This window comes from Palaemon carinicauda, chromosome 4 (assembly GCF_036898095.1).
Source record: "Palaemon carinicauda isolate YSFRI2023 chromosome 4, ASM3689809v2, whole genome shotgun sequence".
NCBI lineage: Eukaryota > Metazoa > Arthropoda > Malacostraca > Decapoda > Palaemonidae > Palaemon > Palaemon carinicauda.
This window is the reverse complement of record NC_090728.1, coordinates 95912819-95940318: the sequence shown is the minus strand read 5'-3', so window position 1 is coordinate 95940318 and position 27500 is coordinate 95912819. Positions and strand designations below refer to the sequence as shown.

Genomic DNA, 27500 nt, shown 5'->3' with positions numbered 1-27500 from the left:
TATCGGGGGTATCCTAACATACATCAATGTTAGCGAGTATTTTAAGGACATTTCAGGATATTTCAAGCATATTTAAAGAATATGGTCAGATCGATCAATATTTGGGAGCTGGGGAGATTTTCATGGCAACTAATCCTTAATCCAGATTTCTCCACATAATGTACATAAAAAAGTTACTTAATGAATATATCTACAGAATTGAATTTCATTCTGTCGTCAATTTCTTTAAACCACAGACACGAATAAAAACAATCACCTTAGGAAATAACAAAACAAAGAGGAAAAAGACATTTCACATAATGTGCTCATTTGCAAAGAAAAATAGCATTGTAGTAACATGAACTAACCAAACTTGATTTCTTGTGAAAAAGAAAGGAAAATTGAGTTTGAATACCAACTATCTCACATCTCTCTTATTTTGCGCATGCTAAAGTAAAATCTTGTGCTGCTCAGACAAATGAATACGCAAACACTACTTCAAAGCCATAAAATGTTAGCACATTGTAACTAAATACATGAATAGAGGCACTCTGCATGCACTGCCATGGACGAAATTCTTGCAGAGGAGTGTTAGTAGCATTTCGATAAATACCTTGGTACGGAATACCTTTGGTGTAAAAGATGGCCGTTTCCCTCAACGGTCTTTCCGACCTTAACAACCCTTGTCTCAAGTCTCGTAAGATCTGGAAAAAAAACAAAGAGAAATTAACACATGATAATCAAATGCAATTAAAAACATAGGTTCAAAACAAATGATAAAATAGTATTGATTTTAATGAATAAATCAGTATATTGATTTTCCATACGTACAAAAAATGCATGTACAGTATACAAACAAATGTTTGTATAAGCTTTCCCTACTTAAAACACCCATGCCCTTATAGGCTTGCAGTTACGATATAATTTCGCAAATTTTGTACACACACAATATATATATATATATATATATATATATATATATATATATATATATATATATATATATATATATATATATATATATACATAAACAGAGAGAGAGAGAGAGAGAGAGAGAGAGAGAGAGAGAGAGAGAGAGAGAGAGAGAGAGAGAAGAGTACTAGGAATTTACAAGCATTAAAGTGAATCAATTATTAAAGAACATAATTACTTTTTGAGCCATAAAGAAAAAGATATCTAAAATTTAAGTTCAAATATAAACCTTTTTTATTTCACAGTAAAAATTAATGAAAATATCTAGTATTTTATAAAATTTCAATTAAACTGTCGTGACAGACTAGAGGGCTCTCGAACCGGGGAATTTTCCCCCATCAGTTTGCTTTAAAATTTCTCTCATACTTTTCTATTGCTTATTATTACTGCAACCTCCTTTATATTCTATCAACTGTCTCCCACTTTACTGTCCAACCTCTCTTCCCCTTTTCACAGTCTAGACTTTTGGGAAGGGATACCACTGCTGGGAGAGGAGTTTTTTTTCTTTTTCCAAAACCAATTGTGGGAGGTGTGGTGGTCTTACCAACTATCCGATAATGTTTGGACCAAATGAGTGTTAATATTCCCATATTGGCATGCAGAATTATCTCGTGCAGAAATTTGGCCCTCAGATTCCGGGGCGTGCTTTTTCTTTAAAATAAAACACTCAGAATTTTGTCCGGTTCGCCTGCCAGTATCATTTACCTGGGGATGATTGTATTCTTGAAATGCTCTCAGTCCCAATAAGTGGGATCACCTTACACTTGAGCCATTCTAATCATAGTGGTGCCATCCATCGTGGCAGGGTTGGATGTAGACATTTGGGCGTCAACTCTTACAGGTGTCATTGATGGAGGAATTAATTCCATGAAAGGCTAGTGGGGTCTATTTCAGAATCATCATCATTATCTCCTCCTACTCCTAATGACGCAAAGGGCCTCGGTTAAATTTCGCCAGTCGTCTTTATCTTGAGCTTTTAATTCAATACTTCTCCATTCATCATCTCCTACTTCGTGCTTCATAGCTCTCAGCCATTTAGACCTGGGTCATCCAATTCTTCTAGTCACTTGTGGAACCCAGCTGAATGTTTGGTGAACTAATCTCTCTTGGGGAGTGGGAAGAGCATGCCCAAACTATCTCCATCTACCCCTCATTATGATCTCATCCACATATGGCACTTGAGTAATCTCTCTTATAGTTTCATTTCTAATCCTGTCCTGCCATTTAACTCCCAATATCCTACTGAGGGCTTTGTTCTCAAATACAATAAATCTATTGGAGATTGTTTCATTGTAATACCATGAATCATGTCCGTAGAGTAACACCGATCTCACTAAAGTGACTAAACTGATATATAGTCTGATTTTTATATATGATTTCAGGCGATTTGATTTCCAAATTTTACTTAACCTAGCCATTGTCTGATTTGTCTTTTTTTAATCTTTCACTAAACTCTAATTATAAAGACCCTGTATTGGATATCATAGTTCCTAAATAACTAAATGATTCTACCTCACTAATCCTTTCTCCTTCCAATGATATTTCATCCTCTATTACATAATCCGTTCTCACTATCTCTGTCTTTCTTCTGAATATCTTCAACACAACCTCGTGTGATATTCCATGAATTCTGGTAAGCAAGCATTGAAAATCCTCTGGTATTCTGCTGTCAGTCTAAAATCTTATTTTCCTTAAATTCATTTTAATCATATTTTTTGTTATTTTTTTTTTTTTTTAATTATACCCTCATCTCCAAAAATTAAAATGGTAAAATTTATTTTCCTGTACCCCTGGATCGAATGGCAAACCCCCAGACACTGTCGACGACCTCTACTAGTTCGAATAAGGAAAATTCTGTTGACGACCTGGCCACTAAGAAAGACCTCTCTTCCATTATTAATTTCTCCAGTGTTTACACACTGGAACCTTTTATCCATCTTCACCAGGAACCCAAGGGGATAAAATGTTGGAAGTAAAAATTATGAAAGGAAAGTATTATATTGTATGGGAGTTTCTCGTTTTATAACATATGGAATATTATATAATATTCTAATGCCTTTTGGGAACATCGATAGGATGAAATAGAAATTACCATGTGATAAACAGACTTTCGAAGCTTATCTTACTCTTACTGCCCCTTCCAAGGTAAAAATCGCATTTATGAAAATTAAAAACAACGATGTTCCTGATCTGTCTAACAGAGTGAAGCTACATAACAGTCAAATTAGCAAGGAGATTGAATTTGACTTCGTACCCAAGGACACATATCTTCAAGGGGAAGTTAAGGAAGTTGCTCCCGGGATCATAGCTGAACTAATATGGCTTGTTGCTTCTTACATGATATAGGGATACGAGTGCCTGGAAAAAATGTTGGCACCATTCCTCAAGGCAAAAACCAAGAAGCCACAGGCAAAGTGGAAGTTTTTTATTCTAACTGTGACAAAGTTGTGGAATGATCTTCCTAATCGGGTAGTTGAATCGATAGAACTTCAAAAGTTAAACTTGCACCAAATGTTTTTTTATGTTGAACAGGCTTACATGAGTCTTTTTGTAGTCTATTTTTGAAATATCTCTTTTGATGTTACTGTTTTTAAAATATCTTATTTTAATTGTTCATTATTTCTCAGATCATTTATTTATTATCTTATTTTTTTTCCTCACTGGGCTATTTTTCCTTGATGGAGCCCTTGGGCTTATATCCTCTTGCTTTTGCAACTAAGGTTGTAGCTTAGTTAGTAATAATAATAATAATAATAATAATAATAATAATAATGATGATTATGATGAAAAGAAACATATTTTTTCACCAAGCAACACACAAGTTTAACCAGTAGCTACGAACATTACATATATAAAAATCTAGCATACATTATCATCATCTCCTCCTCCTATGCCTATTGACACAAAGGGCCTCGGTTAAATTTCACCAGTCATCTCTATCTTGAGCTTTTAACTCAATACTTCTCCATTCATCATCCCCTACTGCACTCTTCGTAGTCCTCGGCCATATAGGCCTGGGTCTTCGAACTCTTCTAGTGCCTTGTGGAGCCCAACTGAACGTTTGGTGAACTAATCTCTCTTGGGGAGTGCGACGTGCATGCCCAAACTATCTCCATCTACCCTTCGTCATGATATCATCAACATATGGCACTCGAATAATCTCTTATAGTTTAATTTCTGATCATGTCCTGCCATTTAACTCTCAATATTCTTCTGAGAGGCTTTTTTTCAACTCCACTAAATCTATTTGAGATTGTTTCATTGTCATAACATGACTCATGTCCATAGAGTAACACCGATCTAACAAAACTGATATGTAGTCTGATTTTTTCAATATACAATTTCAGGCGTATTGAATACACGAATTCCCTTCGATTTCAAGGCAAATTGTATATTTATTTGATTTAAGAATATGCTATTGCCTATATTATATATATGTTTAATTGACCCCCCAAAAAACTGACATATCTAGTTAATATCTAGTAAATTATATTCCAGTTAATTGCGTGACTAAATTGCTTCGCATGAAATACAAGAAACTCCCCGATGGATGGCATTTACGTAATTATAACTTCAACCAGTATCTCAAAATTTAATTAAAGAAGGGAGATCTAAGTGGCAAAATTGTCACCTCTCTCTCTCTCTCTCTCTCTCTCTCTCTCTCTCTCTCTCTCTCTCTCTCTCTCTCTCTCTCTCTCATAAAACAAGATAGACATTCTTATCGTATCATATTTGCTTTTGAAACAGCAAATGCCAATTTGTAGCTTTTTAAAGCTGCATTGATATTATCTCAAATTCAGACAATCATAGAAAATGGAACAATAACATGCAATACTTCCATGATAGAAAACGTTTATGAGCACACAACTTCTTAGGGTAAACTATAACATTTCCCAAGAATAACCAAATTTAATGTCTGTACCTTCGTGCAGATGTATATACTTTTATAACAGCTTTTCGTATGACGTGTGCATGAATTCTAAACATGTTACTTTACTTATCTTTAGAAAGCACTTGAGGCCGCTACAGCTCATATTCTTCAGATATCCTTCAAAATTACTGTTTGCAATACGTCAAGAATAATTAATATTTATTGCTAATTATTGCTAATCTAAAAAGACCAATAAAATGCAATGATCGGTAAAATATTTCATACACGAGTTTACTCACCACTCTGCCTTAGATGAGTCGCACAATTCAACACGAACCGGGTATTATTATTATTATCATTATTATCATTATTACTATTATTATTATTATTATTATTATTACTATTATTATTATTATTAGCTAAGCATACAACCCTAGTTGGAAAAGCAAGATGCTATAAGCCCAAGGGCTCCAAAAGGGAAAAATAGCCCAATGAGGAGAGGAAATAAGGAAATAAATAAATGATATAAGAAGTAAAGAAAATTTAAATATCTTAAAAACAACATTGAAACATATAATTCATATAAAAACTATAAAACGACTCATGTATGCTTGTTCAACATAAAAACATTTGCTGTGAGTTTGAACTTTTGAAGTAATGCATAATTGACCTCCAGGGTGCTTATCCTCAAAATATATTAATAAGTATTCTTACTTCATGTGCGTGTAAATGTGAGCGCAAGTGTACGTTTGTATGTTGTTTTCAGAATCAATGAAATATTGACCGAAATTTATATATCTCTTTTTAGAAATGGTGATTTTGGTAAACAAAAACATTCGGGGATTTAAATTATACAAAATGACCGATGCCATACTATTGTTAAGGAAAATTTTGAATGGAAATGGTAAAACCTTCCCGTATGAATATTACAACAAAGTAAAGCGATAGAAAGTTAAATGTCAAACTAAAGTTGTGCCAAATACCGACAGCCGGTCTGGCCTAATTCCTTCTAGGTAATGCTCCAGTGAACTGACGTTATTTTCGTATTAACGCTAATTAACAGATTAATTGTTCTCTCTCTTTTCTCTCACCTCTATAAAGCGTCAAAATTGACATCAGCTATTTTATTCAAAGAGGAAGCTCCTTAAACAGCATCCCATGCCGTCGATAACCATAGTTGTTTAGACTGCTGCTTAAAAGGTCAATCTTCGCAAGTCATATTATTGCATCATCGCCACTAGCATTTATTCATTCGATCATGAGAAAACGATATATATATATATATATATATATATATATATATATATATATATATATATATATATATATAACCTTTCTCACAGGAAGTAATCCGATTATATATCTAACAAGTGAATCATAAACAAGTTTTCTTTTACTTGAACAAACCTTAAAGATGCAAGTTTTGTGTCATCAATTTGTTTATTCATAATCAATGTTACATAATGAGGTTATCCTTTAATTGGTTTGTTTAGTGAATAAAGACTAAAAACTTTGTCTAATACCTTCAAATCCTTTTAGACTAGAGAAACGGAAGAACAAATACAAGTCACAATCAACAAAGTCACATCAAGATCTCTCTCTCTCTCTCTCTCTCTCTCTCTCTCTCTCTCTCTCTCTCTCTCTCTCTCTCTCTCTCTCTCTCTCTCTCTCTCTCTATATATATATATATATATATATATAAATTATATATATATATATATATATATATATATATATATATATATATGTATATATAGAAACTTCCTGATACTCAAATCAATTTGGAAATTATTAATTTAATAAACATGAGTACATATGACATGTAATGCAACCTACTGTGTACATTCGTACTTGAAATCCTCTAATAGAGTTGATGTTAGGCAGTGTTTCACCTAATTATGTCTTACACAAGGTAAGGCAATCTATACAGACAGACAGACATGATAACCCATAATCTCACATATTTGAAGTGCTTGAAAATTATAAAACACGAATATTACAATACCATGGACCAAAAATCCTTTCTATTTACGAACAATATCCTTATCCACTATGTACTGAAAACCACAAAAAGAAAAATGTTATACTGTAAACTCAGAACAACAGAGAAAAAGTTCCATAAGACCAGATTCATCATTAACAAACAGAATAGAAGGTGCACAGCGCCAGCCAAAACTCCTTAACAAGTATAATCAACCAATTGTAGTATCACATCAATCATCCAATTCTTACAGAGTTGATGAACCTTCAAGCAACTTTATTCTCTCTTGCTAACAAGTGTTATAAACATGATTAATGCTGATCATAGGGAACTTTGATTAGTCTCATGAATTTTCAAATCTAACAGTGTTTCTCACTGAATGTCAATTAAGAATAAAAAAATCTAAATTTGAACAGAGACTCATATGGTATAAGTGTATTTACAATTGTATTTTCCCAGTTCATGTTTTCGCCCGGTTTAGCTATCTCTGTATGGACCTCTACAAATCTTAATGTAAATACAAGCAAACTCACACAATGACGCAAGATTCTCTTTGTGTGAGTACAGGTGTTGAAATGTTTCATACAACAAAAGAAAATCAAATAACATAGATCGACAAATTCGCAAACTTGTCTCCTTGCTTAGTAATGAAATGATAGTAAAAAACGTCTGTTAGGTAAAAAATAAAATACTACTGATAATTCACAACCATAGCAGGCTGAATTTCATATGGAATTAATTTCGTAATGTAGTTTAGGGGTGGAACTTTGTTTACAACAAAATCACAATTTAATCAACTATCAAACTGAATAAGTCCCCTTTACATAATAGAATACATCAAAACTAACTTCGGAACCTACTAACTTACCGAGCTATACAGCATTAGAATAAATTGCGACATAGTCTTCTATAATCTTTACCCAAATTTCGAGAACAAATTTCAGTTAACAGTCTGGAAACTTGTATAATACGGCGTTGAAAGGGTTATTTTAATGGCATGCCAAATCTTAAGTGTTGAGAAAATTAGTTAGAATAAATCAACCTACTCAAATGAATAGGCAAGTTATAATTTTTATAAGATTAAACGGGGTTGCGTATCTTACCACCTTGGGGATATTTCAATGATTATTTTGTGACGAAAGTTTATCTAATATCAAGTACGTATATATATATATATATATACATATATATATATATATATACACACACACATACACACACACACACACATATATATATATATATATACGTGGTCAATGTCATAGAGGTATCCTGGACCAGGGTTCGAAACCCGGCCGGTCAGATACTATAGTCTTTACGTGATTTCGCCTGGGGCTCTGATTCCGAGGTCGTTGAGAGAATCCAGACATTAATGTATTAATATATATGGCTTATTTGAAATATATATATACTATATATATATATATATATATATATATATATATATATATATACACACATGGTCAATGTCATACAGGTATCCTGAACCAGGGTTCGAAACCTAGCTGGTCAGAGACTATAGTCTTTACGTGATTTTGTCTGGGGCTCTGATCCACAGGTCGTTAAGAGAAACCAGACATTAATGTATTAATATATATGGCTTATTTGAAATATATATATATATATATATACACATGGTCAATGTCATACAGGTATCCTGAACCAGGGTTCGAAACCTGGCCGGTCAGATAATATCGTCTTTGGGTGATTTCGCCTGGGGCTCTGATCCAGAGGTTGTTAAGAGAATCCAGACATTAACGTATTAATATATATGGCTTATTTGAAAGATATATATATATATATATATATATAAAGTGCTTTCCTAACCTGGGAATGAGGCAAGAGAAAAACGATGAAATTTTTAACCACATGTCAAAACCCCCAACTTGTACGCCCCCATTCAAATCAAAGGCACTTTCTGGCTCTCTGAAAATGAAGATCCCTCTTTTCTAATACCTATTTCACTCTTCTATCTGGCCCCATTAATTCTGCTTCTCATCTTACCATATGAAACTTCACAATTATATTATTTTCACCAACATATCGTTCTCCACTTTTTCCACAAACCATCTAAAATGCTCTGATCAATCCATTAACCTAACCTAACCCTTTTAACACTAGTATTTCACATTAACCACTCTTCCGATTTTCCTAAGTTATATACGTTATGAAAATAGTTCATTTCAACAGCTTCAGCCTTCTTTCTTCCATTTGCATTCAACATCAACGTCTCTTTCAACCTTGTGTTACTATTCTAACACCTTTCTTATTCCCTTTTTGTAATTCATCTCCCTCTCCCACTATAGAATCACTCGCTCTGCATATTTCAAAATACCTGTACAGATTAACATCTTTCATTCTTTCTCCCAATTATATGTATGTATATGTATATAGATATATATAGGTGCTTAATATACAGTTCAATACAGTAATTAATCAAAGCTTTGTACCCCATTTCCCAATGCCAATTCCAACTAACTACAAGCTTGAGACGATGATGCTACCTACCCCTTCGACTATCAGTTACAATGACCACCATTATATAATGTCTCAATGTGAAAATGACAACTAAAACAACTACTTCAATTAAAATAAACAAAATATCTTGGATGTTTGATTTCTGGGGAGTAAGTTAAGTGAGAGGGATTTTTCAATTTTACACAGATCCTCCCCAATGAATTTTGCAAGTGCAATCCACAATCGGAAAAATACTCAGTTCCCTTTTGAAAATCACAAAAGGGAACGTCTTTTGTCTCTTGGTTACAGAAAAAATACTGTACCTCGGGGGCGTCAATCACATTTAATCCTCGTAAATAAACAGACAATTTATCATATCATTAGACTACAGAAAAATATCATAAAACCCCCTCAATTCCAAGTCATAAAATATTCAGATAAAATGGACCTACATGTAAAAAAACACCATATCTGCATCAATATATATATATATATATATATATATATAAAGCAATAACCCTAACTTTTTGTCATTTATTGATGATAATAAAATCCCACTTACTCCGAACATGTCTTTAACCAGGTTCTTGGGTTTCTCTTCTATACGAGACTTTGAGGGTCGACTCCCGCCAGCATACGACCAACATCGTCTCAAAGACTGATTTTTACGAGGGCCGGGGCGAAGACGTGGATTAACGCCAGCTTCTACAGGTGTTTTCCCTTGGTCTGTGTTATCTTTTGGCATCTCCTTGGCACCGCTTATAATCCCCTGTGGCTCTTCCTTGGGCTGCTCTGGCAATAGAGATTTGACATCCTTCCGCTTCTCCTCTTTTATTGGGTCAGTTTTTTTCTGTATTTTGCCATTTGGAGTTTCAGTTTCTTTAATACTGCAGACGGGACTGATATTTATATCTTTTCCTAGAAAGATTTCTTTCAGTTCAGAGGCATCGTTGTTCGGCTCAATTTCTGTTATTTTCGACTCCTCCTTTTTAGGTTTCCTTATATGTTTGCTGGCTCGTCTCACCAAAGACTTTCTAAGTGATTTTCGTGGTTCCAGATCCACCAATACTTCACATCTTACACCATCTGTTTCCGGCCGTGAAAAGGACCCTTTATCCTTCAGACGGGCATAAGGCACCTTTATCCACCCACCTTCTCCCACCCACACGCGCATATTGGCGAATAATTTGTTTTCTTGCTATTTTTCAGCCACAACACCCAACGCTTGTTTAGTAGTTAAGTAAAATACAATATTCAGTTATTCGCAGACGAGTTTTTGTGTTTTTCTGTTCAGATAACAAACATTACATATACACGATAAACTCACTAAGCTCTTTATCAAAACAAAAGAACTCTCCCTTTATCATAAATAACTTTCATGTCAGCCAATAATAGGCTTCATCTCTTAATTCAAAATATACATTACACTTAATTAATCAACATTTTTTTCAACACTACACTAATGGATGGAAACTTGTCATTGCAAACGTCTCACAAAATTAAAGTTTAGTTCACTCCCATTATTGGGGACATTGAAAAGATACGAGTATCCTATTAGGGCGAAAACAGAAGACGAACTCTGTTCTAAGTGCCATCAAGTAGCGAACGACCGCGCAGAACTGCGCCACAAGACACTTGACACCGACCTACCAACGACACCCGTCGTCCCTGTCATCTCATATCATCAGCAATTTTTCTCTTACTCCTACGCTTCTACCTCCTCCTCCTCCTCCTACTCCGCATCTTATCTTCCTCTCTCGATAATCGTCCCTCAATCAGAGGGACAATGGCTATTTCCTCAATGGGTTTAGCTCGCCCAGTTCTTATTATCGTTTCATGCGAGTTGAGCTCTCTGTCCATTCTATAGCATGAACAAGAGAGGAGAGTGAAGCGCAGATACGTTTAGCAACTCATTCGTACCACAGAGAGAGAGAGAGAGAGAGAGAGAGAGAGAGAGAGAGAGAGAGAGAGAGAGAGAGAGAGAGAGAGAGAGAGAGAGAACCGATTTGTGGTAAAGAAAGGGCTATTCAGTAACGATGAGCAGAACACATCAATTACGAAGTAAATGAACATCGATACTTGTTGAGACATATTGCACACACATACATACACATACATACATTATGTATGTACAGTATATGTGTCATGGGTATATACTGTGTGTATATATATATATATATATATATAGATAGATAGATAGATAGATAAATAGATAGATATATATAAATATATATATATATATATATATATATATATATATATGTACATAAATTTGTATATATATACATATGTGTGTCTGTGTGTGTGAGTGAATTTATAGATATCCTGTGTAGATATAGATGTGTATATGTGAGTATGCCAATGTTATTGCGATGAGAGTTTCATTTAAAATAGTAACATAAAAAAGTTTTGGTAAATTATCTGGTGTTTTAATGTCAATGCATTCTTATATCAATCGGAAACGCTTTGACGCTTGTGATAATTTTGCAAAACGCAAAAGCGACATCACAGCTCACCCGCTCCCACGGTATTCGTTAAACTCGGATCTTCTAAACAAGCGCACATTTATGGTGATTTTCCCTTAATAAAATCCTGAGTGAAAAAATACAGGATGGAGGAAATAGTGAGTAGCGAAAAGGCACGCAAGAGGGTGACAAGCTCAGTGCAACGTTGGGTGCAGCAGTTGATAAACCGTTCTGCTGAAAGACTCCACCACGTATCGCGTAACAAGGTGTCATTGTTTCGTTAGAAATCTCACACACAACACATATATAACTTTTTTCTTATATTTTCGATAACACGGAAAAACACTGGCTCATACTCAGATCAACTTATGATTTTTTTTTTTCTTCGAGAACTGTCAAATGAATTACGATGAATCGGTTAAGTTCACTTGTGACAAGGAGGAGAAACACATGAAAGTCAGACTGAAACTATTGAACACCAAAAAAGCTAAAATATATCTATTTTCAGTCAATAAATTCGGATCCTTTCTTTTCTTACACTATATACTTAAAATACCTTTCTTTTCCTCGACACAAGGCATCCGAGGAGCGCGTAACTTAGTGCGGCCGTGCCAGGGAAAGAGGCACTGGCACATAAGTTACCGACTAAGCCCCCCAGACCGTTAAACTATGTTCGTAAAGTAAGGTCTTGACGCACACACACAACACCCTAAGCATCCCTTACAGCTTCTGTTCATCGCGTAATCACAAGCGGCAAGAGTATGGCCAAGTAATCTACACGGACAGACACACGCTCGTGACAAAAGCCATTTCACGGATCTGAACACCAGCTAAAAGAACGGGATTCTGAGGACAAGTGAGTAATGTCAGTCCCGTAACAAAAGACTTTGGATCTGAAGAGTGAACTTTCAATGGGAGGATTAAGGTGACTCACACATGCGCACATTCGAAGTCAGCATGTCTACACACACTACAATAAATACAAACAAACCACATTTCATTTACATAGCTAAGTAAAAAATAAAACACATGCACGCACATGTTCAATTACACATGCACATTCATATACACAGACAGACATGTAGGCCTACACTTACAGTCACAAAGCGGCTCTCTCTCTCTCTCTCTCTCTCTCTCTCTCTCTCTCTCTCTCTCTCTCCACCAGAGAAGGGGAAGATGTCGAGGTCAGCAACTTCTTGTTACCATGAATGCCATTATTGCTTTCGTTTTCATGATGTGATTGTCAAAGCTCAAGAGAATTTTTGTGTTGGGCAAAGCTCCCTGGGTACCAAATGTTTGGTATCTCATTGTCGTCTCAATGTAAATTGGTGAACCATAACTCCTACTTCAAGGTAACACGCCATGAGAGGTATCTGGCGTCCTTCGATTTACGAAGTATTTAAGGTTACATACCAGAGAATAAGAATAAGAAATGAATTTCTCTCTCGTGAAAAAAAAAAATGGCAGTTGAATTTCCTTCCTAAAGAACCTAGCTTATTTTCATGTCCCCCCAAAAAGTATATTGAACTCTAAATTGAGAGTATGACAACGCTAAAAATTTATAATGGGTTAACATAAATTGATAATAAAAATATAACGAAGTGTTGCATTTATTTCAAGGTGACCCCACCCGTGTTCTTGCGAGACGCTCAATGTTAACGGGAATATAGGCGTCTTAAAACTGTTGTCTTGATTAAGGACAACTAGGACATCAAACTACACTGGATTAACTCACCTAAATAAATAAATGCAAAGGCAAGTATAAAAAATACAGTGATTTTCAACACTACAAGATAAACGATAAAATTAAATGAGCAGCAATTAAAAAAGTCATAAGTTCTCGAAGACTGATCTTACGTCAAGCAGTCAAGAGCTTTACAACATGAAAAATACTGATTTGGCCACCATAGTTCACTCCCAACTCTACCTTCAGCCATCCCAAGAATGAGAAACACTAAACAAAAGAAAAAAAAAAGGATAAACATTTAGGGCAACCGTTTATGTGTGAGAGAGAGAGAGAGAGAGAGAGAGAGAGAGAGAGAGAGAGAGAGAGAGAGAGAGAGAGAGAGAGAGAGAGAGAGAATATTGCAAAAATTTACGCAGCTAACATTATATTATATAATGTTGTAATCTTTTAAGTTATTACATGAAAACGTTGGCATAGAAAAAATAAATAAGATACGACCCTTGTAAAAAGACATCACTTTCATTCTGGAGTTAAAAGTTGGAACCTACAAAATTTCAAAATCAGTCATTCAAAACTTAATGAAAAAGAAGCAACAATTCTGCTAGGATGAATTGGATGATATAAATATCACCTCAATTGTAAGACGACGAAAATATCGATCAAGACTTTTTCCATAAATTCTGCAATAAAAATAATGACAACAATAGTTGACATTAACGAATAACACCGCCAGATAATTAGCTAATATTAGTATAATTCACACTAATATTAGCATTACCGCACATATTCTGATCTACAAACTCTTGCTCCCGTGTAAACAAGTTATCAAGCGCCAAGGATATCCTTACTAAATCTGGAATACCCGACTGGCTCTTTACCATTGGCTCTAGTGGGGGTGGGGTGAGGTGGATTCAGGGTCGCAGTTGAAATTCGCCATTTGTTTAACTTTTATAGGATTACTAACCATATACAGTAATCAACATATCGCTCTTATTATTATTATTATTATTATTATTATTATTATTATTATCATTATAACGCAATCATCGCAAGACTTGCACAATAATACTAAACTTTCTTTCTTACCGAGCTCAATCGGAACTTGCCCTTGTAAGAGCTCGAGAATTTCGAAAATAGAGCCCTGGAAGTCCAAACACAATAAAACCACCGCAGGAGAACAAAAGTTCCACACCGTTCTCTGTAACTTGAGGTACCACTCTCTCTCTCTCTCTCTCTCTCTCTCTCTCTCTCTCTCTCTCTCTCTCTCTCTCAAAAAAAAAAAAAAAAAAAAAAAAAAACCGAACGTTTACATTACTGCTCAATGTAACCACTGAACGGATTACTTTCGAATCTGAGAGTTTTGCCTGCCCTATAGCTTATCTGTGTTAACAGAAGTATTTCAGGAATTATAAAATACTTATATTTCTAACATAATTACCGTTACTGGTAGGTCTACTTCATGTTTTCAGTATATTGCAATTTCTTGATTACTTTACTAATTACTCATGATAATATTACCACTGTTGCCGCAGCTATTGATGCTACAAGAGGTAATAATCATAACATGCACTATTTCTAAATCAATAAAGGATCTGAATATTGATGGAATTTTATAGCATGGCAATACATATTCAACGATACTCGTAGGCAACCTTAAGCTTCACAGATTGACAGACACCCACTGCTGCTGGACAGCTGAAAGCTTTTTGAAAGGGTTCATGTGTCTACATATATGATAGAACTGATCCAATATGCGTCATATATTTCATTCGATCACTGTTTTCTGTTTTGCAGTTTGGATGTGATACTAATTTTGAGGTGTCAGCCTCCACATTTATTTACTTAGAATCAGACTATTAGCTGTAATGTCCCACTGTCTATAACAAGTGGTCTTATAATATCTCCAATTAGTAGAAAACTGTAACACTATTCCTGGCACTCGGGTCTCAAAAATTGAACAGTGGCTGTAATGCGACTGAAAAATTTTGTCGTAACATTTATTTGTTTGCAAATAAAGTGGTTGACTCTTGTTTCTTTTCCGTTTGGTTATCCAGTTGTATAGAAGCTACCACAAATTCAAGTATTTAGTAGACACCAAGTCAGAAATAATTGAAGGTTAACACTATGTATAAACTATATGATACCGTTGTAAAAGTTTGTGGACAGAGAGAGAGAGAGAGAGAGAGAGAGAGAGAGAGAGAGAGAGAGAGAGAACCATCACCTTCATACGGTACAAAATATGACAAGTAAACTAACTTTCATGACGCTACTGTATAATATAAAATCACGTCAGAAATTCTCCCTTAAATTCTTGGTCTCACTCTTTAAACCTTACAAGTTAATGACCTTTTTAAAATCCTCCTTTAAAGGTCAACACCAAGACCACGGTGATAAGCAACAATAACAACACCAATAATAAACCTATTCGACTATCAACCTACAAGTAAATAAACCAATTGTAAAGGAAATACAAACGTTTGACTGTGGTGCAACGAAACGAATACGGAGAAACATAGGAAACTAGACCTTTGTGCAAAGCAACTTTCTCTAGTCACATATATCATAAATGATTTAATATACTAATTCGTCGGAATGAATTTCAGTCGTTTTCTCTTCATAGACTTTTCTTCAAGGTTAGCTAATGTCAGAGTTGAAAGGGTGAACAATAATGAATAAATTACTTTCCGTGATACTCAATGTATGTTTTCCCCCAGACTCAACGAAATCAGTTCTCCATCCCTAATTGTGAAATTTTAGTAAATTAAACAATATATGTATCAAATTATGTGACTGTTAATGTAACCAGTACTTCTCAAAACCAAACGAACAGAATTACATGAAACTTGGCTAATACAGTATGTTCATAAAATGATCTTCCCAACATATTTAACGTTTGGGAGGAAACGCAGTTTGAAAGTTAAGCTTTGCTGGTTTCTTCCAGAATATCACCTCGAGATTACTGCCCATTATTATCTTTAAAGTTTCATCAAATTTTGTCCGCTATTCTTGATATATCCTCCTAACACACAGAAGCAAAGAGACTGACAACACCATCATGTAGATATTCAAACTTTTTATATAAAAATAAAGATTGTTTCGACCAATGCTAGGCAACGCGATAAAGGAATCAATGTTGATAATCATATACAGGTATAAAAGTTTCTGTAATAAGAAATATACGTTATTTCCTCTAAAATTATCACCATTTTCTAGAGTTCCTTGGAATGAATATCTAATAAAGAATGGCAAGATGGTTTCTATTGCAAAAATTTTTTAAATATCCATCGATACCCATTAAAGGTTAATCATCTCGAGGGGATCACCAACTGAATGTCTGCAGCCATTCATAAAGCCCCTTTCTCCCATTTTTATATGACTTAAGGACAAGAAAGCGTGCACGCGAGCAAACATTTAAACACACACAATCGAACAAATAAACAAAAACTCTCATACTTCTATGGCAACAATTCCAAATGGTAATTTAAATAATCTATACTATAGGTTAAAAAACACACTTTAATGCCAACGCTAAATCAGGTAAATATAAACACTAGTAAAATTTACATAGAACATCAGAGATAAAATAAAGTTGAAGCAAAATATCGAAAACATAAAAAAAAAAAGATGTAACTAAAAAAATAAGAGAAGACCCTATCTAACTCAAAGAATGAAATAATGCATACGGTGATGAATAAATTTCTCCCTATCCATTACCAAGTTTTAAAAAATTGATAAATTATATGGGTGCTTTATTTCTTTATAATTACATCGTAAACACCAAAAACGAGAGTACAATACGAATTCCAAATGGATAGCTAGATGGGGAAAAACGGATAAGGCAATGTTGTGCAATTTCCTGAAAACTAACAAATTGCTCGATAATGCCGAAAGGATATCCCGAGGAGCCTTAAACGGGAGCAATACGAATAACAAACGACTTAAAATACGAACGTTTTCTGTATCATACAAGGTTTTGTTGCTAAATATAAATGGTTACCATTTAGACTTAAATATTTTTTCACAGATGGCGATGTAATGTTATCGCTTTCCACAATTACATTTAAGAATGTTTTTTAAACGAAAAAATACATTAAACATGGCATAGGTAATACATGGAATTACATAAAAATGAAAATTTTCAATACGTGCATTTATATTTGAGTTTTCTTTAAAGCGGTAAAGATGAAATCAAATGTATGGCTAGGTTATTTTATTGATATATTCAAGAAAATCAGGACAATTTCAATAAAGATGAAAACAAATGGACAAAACCCCAACATATTCATATAAAATGAATCCTCTGGACTTTTATAATTGGCTTAAAACAGTACATTATCTATTCACTGATCACCAACAGGTAAACTTTACGATCAACGCTGCTTAAATCACAAAATTGTTCTCCTATGCTTCAACCCCTTTCTGATTTTGATTCTACCTCCCTTTTTTATGAACATTTTCATAAATTCCTTCATACTTAAAGTTAAGCCGGAAGCGCTCGTTGAGAGGAAGAAAAGTCGCCCAGTTGTATAATTAAACGTTTTTTAAAGTTATATTTAGATTACAGCTTTTATTATTTTTGCAATATATAATAACCTGTAAAAATGTCATGACCCTCTATTTAGTATAGAATTGGCTACAAACTGTCGTAATCATTTACGATCATTAAACAAAGGTCTTGTTTATGAAGAGTATGTTGGGCAAAACCATGACCTACAGAATACTCTTTCTGTAGGTCTTGCCCAAATCACATCATTCTTAGGTCAGGATTGGCCGCAGATTATTTGGTGTCCTACTTCTGCTTATTGTAACAACGCTAAGAGATTCTATAAATGTTTACGTCTCTTCTTAATGTAACTCTAAATATGTCATGATTAAAATGTGATCAGTAATCCTAAATATTGCATAATTTCCATCAAATGAAAAAACAACTAAGATGCTAAACGAAAGGCAAATCCACGTTGGAACCATCTGCGTAAGTTGACATTGCAAGTCACTTTCGTAGAACGGGGGAAAGTACAGCTACTTTAAAAACAAATTACAACTGTAGTACCATTTAGAGTAAATAAAATAACTAAAACGATAACAACGCAACTATTAAACAGTGCATTTACACATTATCATCCTTTGTAATAATCATAATAAATAATGTTTTCTTTGAATTCAGCAAGGTCATGATGCATTTCAATTTGACAGACTAAACACGATCATGAAAATTGTCAAATTCAACACAGCTGCGCTAGATCTCCCTAATGGGTTAATCACATAATCTGAGTTACGCATAAGAAGTCGCGTGTAACGTGATACGCGAGGTCATGAAGAATAGATGCAAATTCATAGATTAGTGTTAGATAAGAAAGCATGGTTCTCCATAATTACCAATTGTATGGCTGGCTTGTATTACATAGAAAATCTTCGGCTGACACACACTTGGCTTTGCTCCATAATAATAACACTTTAAATCTCCATTTGTAATAAACGAAACAAAGGATGACAGCCTCAGATTTGGTAGTCATTCATAGTTTGACATTCTCAATAACTTTCTTCATCTTCTGGTACACTGCTTACCAACCTTCATAATACCACAACCTCTCCGACGAGAAATTAAATGCCACATGATACACCTAAAATACTCTTACTCACCAACATCAAATTTATCTTTGTGATTACATGAGAGGGAACAGAATAGAGAACTACTTGACTTTTTGGAGAGACCTACGCCCCAAAATCACTGATTAAGGATACACCAACCCAAGCAACGATGATCGCATAGGAGAATTTAAATTGCACATACCTTTATGATATACATACATATATATACAAATGCACACACACAAAAACACACACACACACACACATATATATATATATATATATATATATATATATGTGTGTGTGTGTGTATGTGTGTATTTATGTATGTGTGTGAGGCCTTTGTTCTGCAGTGGACTAGTAACAGCTAATGATATACATATATATATATATATATATATATATATATATATATATATATACATACATATATACATATATTATTATTATCATTATTATTACTTGCTAAGCTACAACCCCAGTTGGTAAAGCAGGATGCTATAAGCCCATAGGCGCCCCAACAGGGAAAATAGCTCAGTGAGGAAATGAAACAAGGTAAAATAAAATATTTTAAGAACAGTAACATTAGAATAGATAGTTCCTATATAAACTAAAAAAAAAAAAACACTTAACAAAACAAGAGGAAAAGAAAAAAGTTAGAATAGTGTGCCCGAGTGTATTTATATAATGTAACTGTTACAACAACAGTACAACATTTAGGCTTGATTGTACAGCCTTGGTCACAAAAATAATGCGCATGTGTTTTAAGAATCATTAGATAGAATTAAGATATACGTAATTTGAGGCCTTTTTGTGGTTTAGTCGCACGTTTTCAGGTAACCTTGTTTGAGCGTGATACACATCCTGGAGTTTTCCAAGGAAAATGAGATAGCTGGACAATGAAATCAATATAAGATACATGACTTTTTAACTTAATTATTCAAATGTTTTTCAGTTGATACATTTGAATCCTTTAAAAAAAAAAAAAAAAAAAAAAAAAAGAGTCCGTCAGATTACTTGAACAATATTTTAGTACGTAAGAATCGTCTTCTGAATATATATATTATACGATATCCTTCGATCCAAAACATTAAGATGTCACAATATCTGAGGAGAGAGAGAGAGAGAGAGAGAGAGAGAGAGAGAGAGAGAGAGAAATTCCTTATCAAATATCTAACAGAGCATTTCACATTTTTTTTCCTCGTCTAGCGTCTGCATAATGAATTTATTAGTTTTCAGATTACATAAATTGTGTAATTGCATGAAAATGATGCAAGTAGTTTGAGCAAACCGACCGTCTGATTAAAACAGATAAATTTTCAAGTACAAGCAAGCAGAAATAGGTATTTTAGTTAATGCATAAAGAGGCACTAGAATGTAAAAAGGCTGTTGAGCTGTCGATTTTAAATAATTTCAATAGCTAAATAACTGTTATCATCAAATGTAATATTTTCACTCAAACAATTTGAATAATTACTAGGTTAGCGCAATGCTTCCAAGTGCAAGCATGTATTACAATAATGTATAAACTTATAAGAATAAAAATCAGTGAATAAATATGGAAGACACTTAAGAAAATACAGTAATTACATATTTAATAATTAACAAATAATATATATATGTATATATATATACATATACACACATATGTATATATATATATATACTATATATATATATATATATATATATATATACTGTATATATATACATTATATGTATATATATATATATATATAGTATATATATATATATATATATATATATATAATCAGAAACTGAATATGGAATACAATCAATAACTATTTATTTGTAAAATAAGTAAATGACACATCCACATACATATATATATATATATATATATATATATGTGTGTGTGTGTGTGTGTGCGCACGTGCGTGCGCGCCATACTTATAGCCAAACCAATCTTGCTACCTGCTCTTGGAGTAAGAATCCATACTAAATTAAAACAATGACACAGTTAATATCTACCAACAGTAACATCATACAAAAAATTTAGACTATAAATCAATAATTGGGATACAGACAATATTTCCTCTACTGAAATACCCTATATAACAAAGTAAAATTAATGTTTATGATACACGGACAAAAAAAAGTATTCAAAAAAGGTAATGGAAACAGTGAAATAACAGTGACAATTAAACTTATAGGTAAGAGAAGAGAGAATTTGATCCAGAATTGATAGCAAATGGCTTAAAACAAGTAAAAACATAAGACGGATTAAGATGAAAAGTTTACAAGGAAAAAATAAAATATTTGGGTCCTTCAAAATAAAGGTTTCAGAATTCAAGCCACCCCACAGACATCAATATCCCTTCTCGCCACATGAACACAAAAATGTATGAAGTAAAATTTTTGTGGTATTACACGAAAAGAGTCCCAAGGCATTCGGCAAAGATATAACGCCTAAAAACTGACGAGGGAAAACATAAAAATAAAAAATAATGGAAATGTACTAAGTACGTCACGTGTTACAAAAAGTTTGATTATGGCATATTGCTGTGAATGACTGTTTTATCCCACCATCACAGATGTGGTAATGAAGGGAGTTGAAGTAGATGCAAAGTGAAGAAAACTAACTTCAGTTCACACAGGACATTGTTGAGTACATTATAACCATGGAATGAAGAGAAAGGCAACCAAACACAAATAGAATTCCAGTTATGTGATGACAATGACGTAAAAATATCAAAATTAATCAGAAACTGTCACTGATCTGATAAACAAGCGGTTAGGCTATATTAAAAGAACAGACTTCAAAACTTTCCTTTTAAATCGCATTCTCCAACGAGCCGCTTGACACTGTAATAAGCCACAAATGCTCAATTTCTTATTCCCATATTTAACATGACGGTAAATTAAAGAAAACCATCTCCCGTTTTCACTGATCTTCAATACAGTTATGTTCTCGTTTCCCTTTTGCTTCCTAACCACTTATAACTATACACACAGTAGTAGTAGTAGTAGTAGTAGTAGTAGTAGTAGTACTAGTAGTAGTAGTAGTACTAGTAGTAGTAGTGTTGTCGTCGTCGTCGTCGTAGTAGTAGTAGTAGTAGTAGTAGTAGTAGTAGTAGTGACAAATATACAGCTTAATACCATAACAAAAGAAAATTCTTCCGCCTGGGAATCTGGATGTTCCCCTAAGGCACTGATAACAAATGATGACTCAGACTTCACTCAAGGACATGTGCTGCAAAGGACATGCTCTATTACGTTATTCTTTGGAGATTTTGGATGAATGTCAAATCACACGTAACGTTTTAGCAACTTGTAAAAATTGTCTCATAGGTCAAGTGGAAATCTGTAACATAAAAATGACCAAACATGTAATAGCTTACCTTACAATATTACACACACACACAAACACACACATATATATATATATATATATATATATATATATATATATATATATATATATATATATATACATACACGTACGCACATATACACGCGCGCACACACACACACACACACACATATATATATATATATATATGAATATATATATATATATATATATATATATATATATATATATATATATGTGTGTGTGTGTGTGTGTGTGGAATGTGTGAGAGAAAATGTTGCTGCTGCACCAAAGATAACTATATGAAACTGAATTAATCAACATTTTAAAGTTTCAAATCTCTCGATTTGCATGAATAGAAAATAAAAATGCTACTTTTAATGTAATAGGTGAATATGCAGTTTGGGCCACATTCAATATTTAACAGATATCTAATTCTTTTTCTTGCAACACGTTTTCAACTTCATTTCCATCAGCTCCCTCCGTAAAAAAAATACGTAGGCCACAAAGCAGTTGCCTATTCTCATGACCGGCATAATTCTGGTACCAATCATTTCATAAACCTTTCTTGTCCTTTGTACGCTGGGAACCACACAAATAATTCAGGGTTTCGTGATAAGTCTTTCAGGGTCTATTTATTGCTATTTCCGTTTTCCTCATTTTCTACCTATGATGCTGGCAACTGTCGAGGTATTTGCTTATTCTTTTTAACCAAATTTAACTCTCTTACCAATGCTTTTGCATGCATTTGCAAAATACAAAATACTTTCCCAGTTGACAAAATCTAGGACACACACACACATATATATATATATATGCACACACATGTATGTATATATATATATATATATATATATATATATATATATATATATATAATATATATATATATATATGCACACACACGTATATATATATATATATATATATATATATATATATATATATATATATATTTATATTTATGTTTGTGTGTGTATGATAACGAAAACACAATTTTCTTCTTCACGAATCCAAGAGTCAAACGATCCTTTCACGGGGTCTGATACAAGTTGGAACAGTTAAATACTAATGATTTGTAAGACTTATTCTTTTTAATAAAATATATACACACAAAGACTCCACGAAAATGAGTGGAATAACCAAGTATAATTTCAATGAACAATATATAAATTCAATAAAACAGACCATAAAGTTTAGTGAAACTTATTATTTTGGCACATTGCTCTCGTTAACAGCATTACAAATGAAAAGACAAAAACACATACTGGATTCTTGACATTACGAAAAACAACACCATTCCACAAAAAGCATCTCCAGGGATGTACTGACGAATGTCTCCCAAACTTCAAACACCAAGGTCCGTAGATTTCCTTGGTATCTGGAAACTTGTTTCTACTTGCGTTTAGACTTCAGACCATAGAAGAATTTTACGAGACAAAAATTCCACATAAGAATGAAAGAATTTTATTTCTTTTTCCGAGACTTTCCCTTGCTTTGAACAATGCATTATTCAGAATAAAAAAACATGGTAGCTTTCTATACCAAGCTCTGTTACTTAAAAAAAGTCTTAGTTTGCCGGCCGAGATAAATCCGGAATAACCATAGGAAACGAATATTTTTAGAGGTTAAGTCAAAAGAATTGGTCTAATGTAAATCAACGAACGCTTATATTTATGCTAATAAGTCATGTATCAGTTTAAAAAAATCTTATTTCTTAGAGTGCTTAAGTATGCATGTATGCATCAGCGTATGCATATACATACATACATACATACATACATACATACATACATACATACATACACACACATATATATATGTATATATATACATATACATATATATATATGTGTATATATATATATATATATATATATATATATATATATATATATATATATATATATATATATAGAGCGTTTATATGAATCATGAAGTACACAGTATATATAAATATATATACAGACATACACACACACTTTATATGTATATATATACATATATATATATATATATATATATATATATATATATATATATATATATATATACATATATATATATATGTGTGTGTGTGTGTGTGTGTGTGAGGGGGACGTATGTCTACACTTAAATACTAGCCCATACTTGGCAATAGTTTTGAAAGTGATCATAAAATTACATACAGTATATAATGTAATTTTAGTAGTCCTTTTCAATAAGAAATTAAAAATAAAAGTACATAAAAAGACAACTATGACTAATGCACTATGAGGATGTCGATAGCTTACAAATTAAGAGATCAATTCGAAATTAGTCTAATGTAGAAGATAGTGGCATTATGACAGCAAGGACTCCTGATCTTCGATACAGCTGGCAAAGGGGATGTTCTTCGTGGATATAAACCTACAGTATGTGGGTGTTAACTTTGAAGAAGCCTAATCATAAAAGTATTCTAATTTTTTCCCGGAAAATAATGCTTTCACTTTAACATCTGGTTTTGTCAGTAATGGGAAAACCTCTTCCACCGTCAGACACGCTTGATTTAAGAGAGACAGCAGACATTTCTCTATCCCAACCGAGCCGTTTTCATGGTTTTTGTCACGCTAAACCACTTGTTCCAATTTCTTACAACTGTCATCTTTGGCAAATCACATTATACGCTCATTTACTGCTCCCCCATGAGTATTGTTTTCCAACTCCAACTTCAGCAGCAACAAGATTTATTCAAATAGGTTACGACTGTACTGCACGTGAGAGGTTCTGACAAGAAAGCACAGGACAGTGTGGGAGACAGGAAGTGAATGGTTCAATGTGTATAGGGGGTTTACGTGCTGCTGATGATTTTTCTGCATAAGTGGATTAAGCAACTAATATTAGGGGGACCATCAACGCTAAGTAATTAAAAAATAGATGTGGTAATAAATGTCATGTTCTGCCCTGGAGATTCATATCCATTCACTTAATTTGGATCTCAAAAGATCTCGTAAATATTATCTATAAACGGAACAGAAAAATGTGAAATCTTGAAATCTAAATCTGATTCCGAGAAAAAAAAATGCAAAAACTGTAGACATCATTATGAGATTCACCACGATCTGACGATTACTTATTTTTAATTGTCATATTGATCATGAAAGAGAGTTAATTCCTTTCATGTGAGAGAGAGAGAGAGAGAGAGAGAGAGAGAGAGAGAGAGAGAGAGAGAGAGAGAGAGAGAGAGAGATTAACTAAAGGAATTATATATATCTTCTAGATACTGTAAAAGAGTTACATTAACCCAGCTATTGCTAGTGCTTATTAATAATAATGATAACTAGGATGAAGTAATCACACCAGAATAGTTCCTTTAGGAAGTTCACAAAAAGACTTGGATGACTTAATACTATAGATATGTCATTTTTTTTCCGGGACAATCACCAAATCACACCTACTATTTCAAAAAAATTTTAGTATATCAACATAGGAGATATAAACCCGTAAGTAGCAAAGACTCTTCAATACAAAATCTAAAAGTATAAGCATATCATGAGGTTCTGAAACCACACATTCAATAACAAACCGGATGATGCAAATAATGACATTTTTTTGTTAATACAATTTCCTTCCTAAATTGCATTTCCTATTTATCACACGGATCTGAGAACCGGATGCATGTCAGGATCTATAATTCATAAATTGACAAAATACGTCTCAACAATATTTTGCTCTAGATTTTTCCTCCTTGCAATAAGTAATGTAAATATATATACAAGTATATTAATTGTATATTAACATACGTTTCGCGTTACTCCCCACTTCAGGACCATTGTCTTAAGTCTATTTATTTCCTTTGAAACCTAAATTTTTTAGATAAAAAAACAAAAACAATAAAAAGTTTATTTAGATTCATCGATGTGAAATTAACTAATTCCAGAAAATCGATACAATATTTCCTCAAAATGAATATGGGATAATATATTTGTATAATAAGTGTAATTTATGTTTTGTATATAAGTATAACAGTTGAAATGAAAAATAAGGGAAAAAAATTACCTACACCTACGTACACAATCATACGTCGAATGTGACATCTATCATCTAATAACCCAAAGCCAGTGGACGTTGACTGAACGGACCCAGAATTCATAAAACATCAAATCACCGTGAAAACGATACTTTAAAAACATTAATTTGAGCATTTCATCACTGGATCTTACCAGTAATGGGTCAACGTTTTGATTTCATGACCCTGGCAGAGATGCAAAATATGTACAGCAACAGGATTTATTAGTGAGGTGCATTGTTACCTGCTTGAATAGTGTTTGAATAAACGCTCTGAGCACCCATGAATTACTCTAAATTTGAAGTTATTAGTGGCAGGCAAACTTATAATTTTAAGGATATATGCAATCCTAATGATACATAAGGCTATGTGTGAGTAATTCGTATTTCGAAATTTAAGATGTACCGATTGTAATGTTAGAAACCAATGGTCTTATACTTTAAACATGAGAGAGAGAGAGAGAGAGAGAGAGAGAGAGAGAGAGAGAGAGAGAGAGAGAGAGAGAGGGAGAGAGAGAGAGAGAGAGATTAACAAGAAGCAACGCAGCACATATAAAATCGGTTAGTTTATAAGTAATAACCAAAACAACCAATGACTAGGCGTCTTCTTTTGCAGTGACCTACATTCGCGCAACCAAGTGAAGACACACTCCTTCGTAATTCCGTAATTCTATGCATATGACTTTCTTGCCTATAAAACCGTATTGAGAAAACTATCTCTTAAATCTATTGATTATGCAAATTCGCAAAACCTAGCAGCTAGCATTAAAATTTGAATAAATTACTGGATAAGCAAGGGGAGTTCGCCGTTAATTTCTGCTTTAATATCGTAAACATGTTACAGATGTGCTAAAACAGTTTTTGATACTTCAACGAGACTTGTGTCGTGTAGTATAGCATTTTGTTTAACGGCTTTGAAACAGGCCAAAGCAATTGTTTCTTCAATTTATAAGCATTACAGACCGCATGGATGACAATCTACCCTATGAAGTAACCTAGTTATTCTTCATTACTGCTACTTTTCCACATATAACAATTATACTTGAATATAACTTGAGAGTAAAAAAAAGAAATTAAATCTCAGTAGATTGCAAAAATGAAAAGTACGACCAATCAATAATACTATTCATTTGAACTTC

General features: G+C 33.4%; 1 protein-coding gene across 6 annotated transcripts in view; it reads right to left on the bottom strand.

Annotated features, from left to right (window-relative positions):
• LOC137640070 (uncharacterized) overlaps positions 1-27500 on the bottom strand; it is a 1165168-nt gene that overhangs the window by 196689 nt on the left and 940979 nt on the right. For 5 of the 6 annotated variants that reach the window (XM_068372504.1, XM_068372506.1, XM_068372509.1 and 2 more), the window contains one exon: positions 593-683. In XM_068372504.1, the coding sequence (XP_068228605.1) occupies positions 593-683 (91 nt within the window). The remainder of the gene's footprint in view (positions 1-592; positions 684-27500) is intronic. The other variant, XM_068372505.1, reaches the window with a different exon arrangement.